General features: G+C 46.2%; 1 protein-coding gene across 1 annotated transcript in view; it reads left to right on the plus strand.

Moving 5' to 3' along the window:
- The window catches only part of hmcn1 (hemicentin 1), a gene marked incomplete at its 5' end in the record, with an annotated part of 108,321 nt that overhangs the window by 54,649 nt on the left and 43,672 nt on the right, over window positions 1-10,000 (plus strand). Inside the window, 16 exons of the mRNA XM_080860265.1 lie at window positions 1-164; window positions 281-376; window positions 674-868; window positions 1,286-1,416; window positions 2,522-2,669; window positions 3,795-3,921; window positions 4,084-4,238; window positions 4,589-4,867; window positions 5,122-5,403; window positions 6,655-6,763; window positions 7,096-7,265; window positions 7,564-7,718; window positions 7,900-8,023; window positions 8,181-8,282; window positions 9,121-9,297; window positions 9,510-9,661. The exon at window positions 1-164 is cut by the window's left edge and continues 109 nt beyond it. Of these exons, the coding sequence (XP_080716391.1) occupies window positions 1-164; window positions 281-376; window positions 674-868; window positions 1,286-1,416; window positions 2,522-2,669; window positions 3,795-3,921; window positions 4,084-4,238; window positions 4,589-4,867; window positions 5,122-5,403; window positions 6,655-6,763; window positions 7,096-7,265; window positions 7,564-7,718; window positions 7,900-8,023; window positions 8,181-8,282; window positions 9,121-9,297; window positions 9,510-9,661 (2,566 nt within the window). The remainder of the gene's footprint in view (window positions 165-280; window positions 377-673; window positions 869-1,285; window positions 1,417-2,521; window positions 2,670-3,794; window positions 3,922-4,083; window positions 4,239-4,588; window positions 4,868-5,121; window positions 5,404-6,654; window positions 6,764-7,095; window positions 7,266-7,563; window positions 7,719-7,899; window positions 8,024-8,180; window positions 8,283-9,120; window positions 9,298-9,509; window positions 9,662-10,000) is intronic.

Genomic DNA, 10,000 nt, shown 5'->3' on the forward strand with positions numbered 1-10,000 from the left:
GAAGGACGGCGCAGCCCTGGAGGTGAGCAGGGGCAACTACCGCCTCTCTGTCGACGGTTCACTAACGCTGAGGAAGGTGGGTCTCGTTGACGAAGGGGTCTACACCTGCAGGGCCAGCAACATCGCTGGACAAGACGAGGCCAACATTCAGATCCTGGTTCAAGGTAAGCCTCTCTAGACCATCCCATTGGGGTACATAAGATGGGGCCTATGGCTATTTCTAGTTAGTGCAGTGTGGTGTGAGACCTGATAAGTGTTTCTTCTCTGCCTTTCTCATCAGTGCCTCCAGTGGTGGAGGTGTCAGAACCTCCCTTCAACAGCCCTCTTCAGGAGCGCGTGGCCAACCAGCGCATCGCATTCCCCTGCCCAGCCAAAGGTCAGACTCCTAATTATTTCATGTAATATGTGTACGACTACGTGGAGAACAGCTTCTTTATTGTCCTGAAAAAGTTGTAAACATTTTGTGTCTGTATTCAATTAAAATTACATTTTGTTCTCCATTTACTTCATTCCTTTTTCACTGCTTTTTACATTTTTTCATTCACATTCATTTTTCACATTTTGTCTGTCCTCACACAACACACATCTCTCCCTCTCTCTCTCTCTCTCTCTCTCTCTCTCTCTCCCTCCCTGCCTCTCTCTCTTTCTCTCTCTGTCTCTCCCTCTCCCTCAGGCACTCCTAAGCCGGTGATTAAGTGGCTGCGTAATGGCGAGGAGCTGACAGGGGGGGAGCCCGGCGTGTCTATCCTGGAGGACGGCACGCTGCTGATCCTGGTGTCTCTGTCCCCGCTGGACGATGGCGAGTACGTGTGCATGGCCGTCAACGATGCCGGCTCCACCGCAAAGAAGTACCAGCTGAAGGTGAACGGTGAGTTCCACCCCAGCAGACAAAGAGAAGAAGGGAGAAACTCCTGACCAACCTCTGGAGTGACTGTGTCAAAGTTATGGGTGACATCATAAATCCCAATTAAATGGTCTCCCGTGATCTCAGATGATTTGTGCGCGTCACCTTACAAATTTTTTCCACAAAAAATCTGTCCAAAAATATGAGATATGACATTGATTTGCTCAATTTAGTACTTACAGTAAAAAAGCCAATAGTACATGACACTGTTTCAGGCCAACATGTCAATCAGTGCCTTCTTTTTTTGCCATCCTTCGTCTCATATCATGAATCATTAAACATGACACAGTGTCAGTTGGTCTGGTTCTCCCCAGTCCATCCATCCATCCAGATTTCTTTCCATTTGATCTGTCAGTTTTAAACTTTACTCTAAACCTGCAGTGCCACCTGATGTTCGAGACAATGGGTTGCCAAGCAACGTCTCAGTGGTGATGAACCAGCCCACCAGCCTGCTTTGCGATGTCACAGGAAGCCCCACCCCAGTCATCACATGGTATAAAAACGATGTGCTGGTAAGTAGCAGACAAATGAGCACAAATACACACACACACACACACACACAAACACTCACACACACACACAAACACACGTATCCCACACACACACACACACTCTCATACAAACAGGAGCTGTTTTTCTTGAACATATCTCGTAAAGCTGTGATTCATTTTGAATTTGTCTGTGTGTGTTATTTACTGTGCTGCTAAGACATCTATAATCATGGCGCTACATAAGTTGGTTAATGGCAGTGCTGTCAGCTATAGAAGAGAATTATACTATTATAATGACATGTCTCTTCCCTGTGATATTAAAATGGGTATATGACATGGCTGGCAGCTATGTCTGATAATGGTGGTGGAAAGATATGGGAAGAAAGAGAGAGAGAGATAGAGAGAGAGAAAGAGTGCACGATTGTATGTTTGTGTGTGTGTGTGTGTATGTGTGATTGAGAAAGAGAGAGTGTGTGTATGTGAGTATGAGTGTGTTTGTGTGTGAGAGAGAAAGAGAAAGAGAGAGAGAAAAAGAAAGACAATGGGGAGAGAGAGAGTGTGTGTACTCAGATGAACTTGAGGATGAATGCAGGTGAGTTTGAAGATGATGATAGCGTTACATCTGAAATAATGTGTGTACTTCCTGGAGCCCTCGTGCACATTTTTTAACAGTTGGCAGTTGGTGCTGTTAGCTTTAAAGTTCTTTCTGAATGGAAAGCTCAAAGTATTGAAGACAAGGCCATCATAGTCTAGATGAGTGGTATGCCGGTTTTACTGGACATAGAGAATGGCAATAAAAGCTTTTGCGAGTTGGCCTTGTGTCTGCGTCTGTTCTGTTTCTTTCTTATATCACCGCAGTACTATCCTTTGGTATGTGTGTGATGTGTGTGTACATGCAGGTGTGCGTGTGTGTGTGTGTGCATCTTTGATATACTGTGTATAGAAATGTGATATGTGTATGGTCAAATATGTACATGTTGGTGTGTGATGTGTGAGATCTGTGTGTTTATTCGTGTATCTGTGTGTGTGTGTGTGTGTTTGTGATGTATGTGTATGTGTATGTGATGTATATGTATCTGTGGGTGTGTGTGTGTGTATGTGTGTGTGTGTGTGTGTGTGTGTGAAGGTGGTGCCCAGTGGAAACGTGCAGATCGTGCAGCAGGGGAAGGTGTTGCGTCTGCAGAAGGCAGCGGTTGCTGATGCTGGACACTACGCATGTCGGGCAATCAACATCGCTGGCAACACAGAGAAGGACTTCCACCTGGATGTGCTCAGTGAGTCCACACACACACACACACACACACACACACACACACACACACACACACACACACACACACACACACACACACACACACAATACTTGACAGGTTTACACACACACACGCAAATAGACACACCATACCTAACAGGTCTTTCTTTTTTTGCCAATATCTATCTATCTATAGATCTATCTATCTCATCTGTTTTGAGAATTGATTAGTAAGTAAGATGTAAATAGTAAATTGTAGCATATTAGTATTACAACCTAGCCTGACGATGTCATACTCATAATTCTAGTCAGAATATGACTCTGATACTGACCCATTGGGCTGTGATTATGGGGCGTGTTTCAACGAACCAGGAAAAAAAATGCCTCTTCGCTCAATTGGATACCTACAACCAATCAGAGCAACATAGTATGACCATCTGATACATCAAAACTTTTACTGGATCCCGTAGGAAGGACGGCAAAAACATATTTTCGATCAACAAATGCCTTAATCGCGTTTCTCTGTTCCTCTTTCAAAATGAATGCGCTGTCAATATCTGTGAGATATGCCTGCTCACGTACTTATTAGCAGCAAGGCTAGCTAGCTACCTTGTGTTTCAATGGATTTTTTGTCTAAGCGTTAGCAATAACCTATCAATAATGGTCTAGAGCGCTTCAGTTAAGACCTACAATCCTCGGCAACATTCGTGTTGCACATACACAACTAACCGAGTCAATGTAGACATAAAAAAAGTTGTGTAGATAGCTTAAATCACATAAAATATATCCCACTAAGCTCCCGAGACGACGCCATCTTGGAACGATTTACAAGCTATCTATCTAATCAACTCAAGCGTTGGTTGGTCATCTGTCCATCATCGTACAAAGCCCGCCCTGACAATTTGATTGGTACGACAGAATCCTGACTTCTGATACTCTCTCCCCAACTGCTCAAAGCCAGACCGAACCTCCCTGACCAAAAATGTTGTGGGCGGGGTTCGGGCTGGTATCCAGGCTAATTACAACCATTGCTACAATGTAGAACCAAGGCCATGGATTTGAAAAGAGGTAGTGTATTTATAGCTGTTGTATGAAGGTTCTGTGTGTGGGATTGGGATTGGATCAAAACTCTAACCTCTGTCATCAGTCCCCCCCAGTGTCATCGGGACAGGTGCACCCCGAGACGTATCCGCCATCCTCAACAAGGAGGTCAACCTGGAGTGCAGGGTCAGAGGGGAGCCGTTTCCCACAATTCAGTGGTACAAAGACAGGAAGTGAGTAAAATGTTTGAGTGCTCTTCAACTTAGTAAGTGCCTTCCTCTGCTTTTCTAGCTAATGAGTATATGTTTGTTCCCCACCCCCATCTTTTTCTATTTTTCTCCCCTTTCCCTTTCTCTCTTTTTCTTTCTCTCTATCTTTCTCTGTCTCACGCACAGACTGGTATTTGTGGGTGACCCGAATGTAGAGGTACTAGACAGAGGTCAGGTTCTAAAGATTAAGAGTGCTCGTTTGGGAGACCAAGCCCACTACCATTGCAGCGTCACCAATGCAGCCGGAAAACAGTCCAAGGACTTCAACCTCAGCATATATGGTGTGTGTGTGTGTGTGTGTGTATATGTGTGTGGATGGGGTCATATACATTAAGAACAGTGGCCGCTACTATGTGTATATACACATGGTCATGCAAGAAAATGGATTGAAAGGTACATTTTGAATAGTGTAAAATTACAGAGATTTTAGATTAGAGATTCTCATACGATATGATATAGTGAAAGATGAGTAGTATGTTGATGAGAGTAGCATCAGTTGTGTGTGTGTGTGCCTGTGTGTGTGTGTGATTGTGTGTGTGTGTGTGTGTGTGTGTGTGTGTGTGTGTGTGTGTGTGTGTGTGTATTAACCCATATTAACCAAAATCTCATTTGACCTCCTCTGCTCCTCCAGTGCCCCCTAGCATCAAGGGTGGTAACGTGACGTCGGACGTGACTGCGCTGCTGGACACCATGGTGACTCTGGAGTGTGAGGCCCGGGGTGTGCCCCTGCCCGCCATCACTTGGCTAAAGGGCGGCGAGCCGCTGCTGTCCAGCAGGCAGACGCAGTACGTAGACCGCGGACGCCTCCTCAAGATCCCGCGCGTGCAGGAAGCTGACGCCGGACGCTACACCTGCAGGGTGACCAGCGTAGCAGGCACAGCCGATAAACACTACCACCTGGATGTCTATGGTGAGCCGGCAACTTCCATGTCTCCCCTATCCGAACCTGTCTGGCTGATGTTTTTATGCAGCAAAGTTTGATGTCATTGAGATCCAGGGAAAGGTGCAGGGTATTTCGCATTGTGCAGCAAATATTCGATGATAAATAGAATGATGAGTTTAAACACAGCAAGTTACACAAGTGAAGTAAATGAGTTATCAATGTCATTATAATGATCCCCCCCCCTCCATTTCTTTCTTTTTCTGTCTCCCTCACACACATAGTTCCTCCCTCCATCCTGGGTGGAGGGGACATACCAGCGGAGCGTAAGGTGGTATTGACTGAGGGTCTGACTCTGGAGTGTGAAGCGGATGGCCACCCTGCTCCCGCCTTGAGCTGGCTTAAAGATGGCGTTCCGGTACATTCCGGAGAGAAGCTCCAGGTCCTGGACCAGGGTCGGCGAATCCAGGTCCTCAACGCCAGCCCGTCCGACGCCGGGCGATACGTGTGTGTGGCAAACAGCGTTGCCGGGGAAACGGAGATGAAATATGATGTCAGCGTTCTAGGTACACAAGTACACACTTGTACACACACAGTCACGAACCTAGACACCCATATGTGCACTATCAAGAAAGACACAGAAATGTGCACACAGATTGTAAACATACACAGCTACTCAGGAATGCCAGACACATTAAACACATGCACACCGTTTATAACATTCCCAATGATTTATCAGGGATTTCTCTGGATACACCAGTCTAAAAAGAAAGCCAACAGCCAGTATCACCCTTGCCAAGAAACATCTCATAAAAATAATAGATTATAACATCCTTTCCTTTCAACAGCGGTGCAGAGCTGACCTTGGGGTGTGTGATTAGAGATAACTCATCTCCAGACTTTATGGATCAGAACCGAGAACAATGCCAGACCATTTATAGAGTCGGAGATGTTGTGGCTGTGGGGTGATAATCTGTACATCTGGAGGTGATAAACCCTGAGCTAGCAGGTGATAATCTGTGGATTGCAAGGTGATAAACGCCTGGTCAGCCTTTGTTCCTGAATCATAGTGCAGAGTCTGTGAAAAAGGGAGAGAAAAAGGGAGGACGAGGTAAAAGTGTTTTTGATTATTTCTGACAAGATTCTCCAAAGAGTTTAAGTCTTGTTGCAGGACAACACGCTGGACTTGGTGGCAGACCAGGTCGCCATGTGCTAATGAAAAATCATCTGTGAACATGTGTTGAAAATATGAGTGCAACCCTTTAAATGGGACAGACAACCCCACCCCGACCCCCATCTTCTCCAGTCTCCCCCCGGCTCTCACCCCAGCATCTGGCTGACAGACCCTAGTGAGTCGATCCAGAAGTGTTTAGCATTAACAGCACACAATGGAAGGAGCAGAAATACAATGCGCTGCCAATGAGGTAATGATTGTCATTCAGGAGAGTGAAATAAACGCAGCCAATGTGAAGAAAAAAGGAAGAAAGAGGTTTTGTGAAGGAGGGATAGAATGAGAACGGCATGCATATGTTGAGATATATGAGAGACCAGCTGTAAGATCAGATGCATCCGTGGTGTTTTGCCCATAAATGTTTGTCTGAGTGTTGCTTGATAGATGGGCTCTATGCACGTATGTACTTTTCTTTAATCTCATTCCAAAACGCATCCATCAAAATACTCAGGCAAGCAAAAGCATTCTCAGCCGATCCGAATTTCTTTGTGTTATTAATGTGTAATTTTACAGGGGTAGTATATGATTACTTACATGTTATAAGCTGTTTATAAATGTTGTAAGACATCATTGTCCTGTGTCTCAGTGCCCCCAGATATAGAGGGAGTGGAGGAGAAGACTGATATGACTGTTGTCATCAACAACCTTCTGGAACTGGAATGTGACGTTACTGGCACACCTACACCTGTTATCACGTAAGAAACACAAACAGACACACACAGACACACACAGACACACAATTCAGAAGCACACACAATAACTTGATTATGCTTGATCATCTACATCTCTCTCTTTCTCTCTTGCTCTCTCTCTACTTCTCCCTCTCTCTGTCTTTCTCTCTCTCTTTCTACTTCTCCCTCTCTCTACTTCTCCCTCTCTCTCTTTCTCTCTCTCTCTCTCCCACTCTCTCTCTTTCTCTCTCTCGCTCTCTCTCTACTTCTCCCTCTCTCTCTCTCTTTCTCTCTCTTTTTCTCTCTCTCTCTCTCTCTCTCTCTCTCTCTCTCTCTGTCTTTCTCTCTCTCTCTAGTTGGCTGAAGGACGGTCAGCCGGTGAGGCAGGGGGAGAGGGTGCGCATTGGTAGTGGTGGTCGGCGGCTGGTTATCTCTCGTGCTCAGGTGTCGGACACGGCGCGCTTCCAGTGTGTTGCAACCAACGAGGCGGGAGAGCAGGAGAGAGAGTTCAACGTGGCTGTGCATGGTAACACCCACAGGCACACCCACAGACACACCCACAGACACGCCCAGTGATATCACTTTTTCACTCCTACACAATCACATCTACAACTCCTTGAGTCTTGTTGTTATTGGCACGTTTCCAATTCTAAGCAAGTTTTTGCCTTATTATCTCCTTGCTCTCAAATGGAAGTGTCCTGAATTTGAGGTAAAGGCATGCTTACCTGTGTGTTCAGATGCCTGCCTATGTGCTTAGATGACCAATAACCAAGAACTAATAAATCATTTCTTCCCCTCTTGATGTCTCTCTCTTTCTCCACCAGTTCCTCCATCCATCCGCTCCACGGGCCCTTTAGAGCGCTCAGTGGTCCTCCAGCGTCCCATAAGCCTCCAGTGTGTGGCAAGTGGCATCCCTGCTCCCAGCATCACCTGGCTCAAAGATGGCCGCCCTGTGGACACCACACAAGAATATTTGAAGGTATCGCCCATGTCAAACTTGCTTCTCTCTAAACGTATTGACTAACTGTCTCTCTTGCCCATATACCTAATTTTGTCTCTGACATCTGTCTTCCTTCACCATATTTCTGTCTCTTTGTCACTTGCATCATCCTCTTTTCCTTTTTTCTTGCATCACCCTCTTTTCATTTATCTGTCCCCAGCTGGAATCAGGTGGCAAGACTCTACACATCACCCAGGCCAGACTAGAGGATGCTGGGAAATACACGTGTGTGGCCACCAATGCTGCTGGCGAGGCCCAGCAACACATCCGACTTAGTGTCCACGGTATGGATTTGACAGAGCCAGTCAGATTACAAGCGAAGAGCATGTCTGTCTCAGTGATAAACCACATACCTGTTTAGTTGGCACCTTGTGGCTCTGATTTGCCATGCTGTCACTGCCCGTATACAGTTTGTCCCTGACTCTGATTGTTGCACCACAGAGCCTCCCAGCATCGTATTCGACGAAGACTCTGTCAATCACACCATCGTGGCCGGCTACCCAATTCAGCTGAAGTGCAAGGTGACAGGAAGTCCACTGCCAGGTAAGTCCCTCTCAGGTCACCTCTCAGTGTCACATTATGGGTTACATCACAGCTTGACGAGCGCTTTGTGCAGAGGTGTGTGACAGGACAGCAAATGTCATCATAAACAGTTTGAGCCTCCAAAGACACTTCACCCTTCACCCTGATATTGTCACTTTAGACTATGTGCCTGTGCTCACAGATGGACCTGTCCAGTGTCCGTTCACTTTAAACTGGTTCAGTAGAGTCTGCGCTTTAGACAGCGTTCTGGATGCCTTAGACGTTCTCTCTATTCCCCGATGGCGGCTGTTTGCAGGCTCCATTTGTGCAGGAATGCGTCTCTGCCTCTCAGGGTCGCTCACAGACAGGCAGACAGACAGTTTGGCCAAGAGGAGAGCGGAGATCAATCACCTGGCCCTAAATCACACTGCACACAGGACTAGGAGATTGGAGATCAAGCCAAACCGCACACAAAGAGAGAATGAGAAACATGGAAAGACAGAAAGTAAAGACACATGTAGATGGAGCTAAGTAATAGCGGTATTAGTCAAGCTAAAGGTTGATTTACTGAAAAGGACATTTTAATAACGTTCTACCAAGGTTGTGTGCTCTCCCCTTGATTACACCTGTTTAGCATGTCAAAGTGGAAAGAGGCTGTAATCCAAATGAATACATCAGCTAGCAGACTGGGCACATGTTTCCAGTTTCACTGGAATCAGTGCTCTTTGCTCATGGATACAGAGATTCCTAGTGGAACAGATTAACAGGGCGATCTTTACATTTTTAAACAAACAGATTTAAGTTCCTAACAGAATGTGCTGTAGAAGAGGTGACCCTATCCATTTTTTTCTCTCTGTAGCTGTAACCTGGTATAAGGACGGGCGACCTCTGACCTCAGCGGCCGGCGTGACCCTGCTGAACCGGGGTCAGGTGCTGGAGCTCAGCCGCGCTCAGGTGCCAGACACCGGGGCTTACCGCTGCGTGGCCATCAGTGTAGCAGGCAGCACGGAGCTCACACACACACTCCAGGTGTATGGTGAGTTAGAGTTGTGTCTCTGTGTGAGAGAGAGTATATCACTGCAGGTGGTCAGCATGGAGTAGGCAGTGGCAAGCTCATGTGTGCTTGTGTGTGTGTGTATGTGTGTGTGTCTATCCCACCTTCTCTTGCTGTTTCTCACCTTTTATTGTTTTCTCCTGGTCTGTTTGCACTCTCCCTTTTTTCTCTCCATCTCTCCTTCTTTCTCTCAGTGCCTCCGTCCATCTCCAGTGATGGTGGGCTGGTGTCAGTGGTGGTGAATGAGGCAGTGCGTCTTGAGTGTGAGGCCTCAGGTGTGCCAACACCTGGCCTCACCTGGCTCAAGGACGGCAGCCCAGTCAACAGCGTCTCCCAGGGCCTACAGGTGTGTGTGTGCGTTTGTGTGTATATGTTTGTGTGTGTGTGTGTGTGTGTTGATGTGTGTGTTTAGAGGTATAGAAGGCATGGCCTTCATTATATATGTAAGTAGTTTGTGTTTATGTGTGTATTGCTTTATTTTGATTGAGAAATGTTACTTGAATTTTGGCATCTATGTGGTTGTCTGTGCTACTGCATTGCACTGGTGTTTGCTAGACTGCGTGTGCATTTCTACTGGATTCTACATGTTTGGGATGTTTAGGCATCATCTTTCAGTATATCCTATATTGACGTATTGTATATGCATGTGTGTCTGTATGTGTGTTTGTATTAATGTGTATGTGTG

Source organism: Sprattus sprattus (genome assembly GCF_963457725.1).
Source record: "Sprattus sprattus genome assembly, chromosome: 2".
In the NCBI taxonomy this organism is placed as follows: domain Eukaryota; kingdom Metazoa; phylum Chordata; class Actinopteri; order Clupeiformes; family Clupeidae; genus Sprattus; species Sprattus sprattus.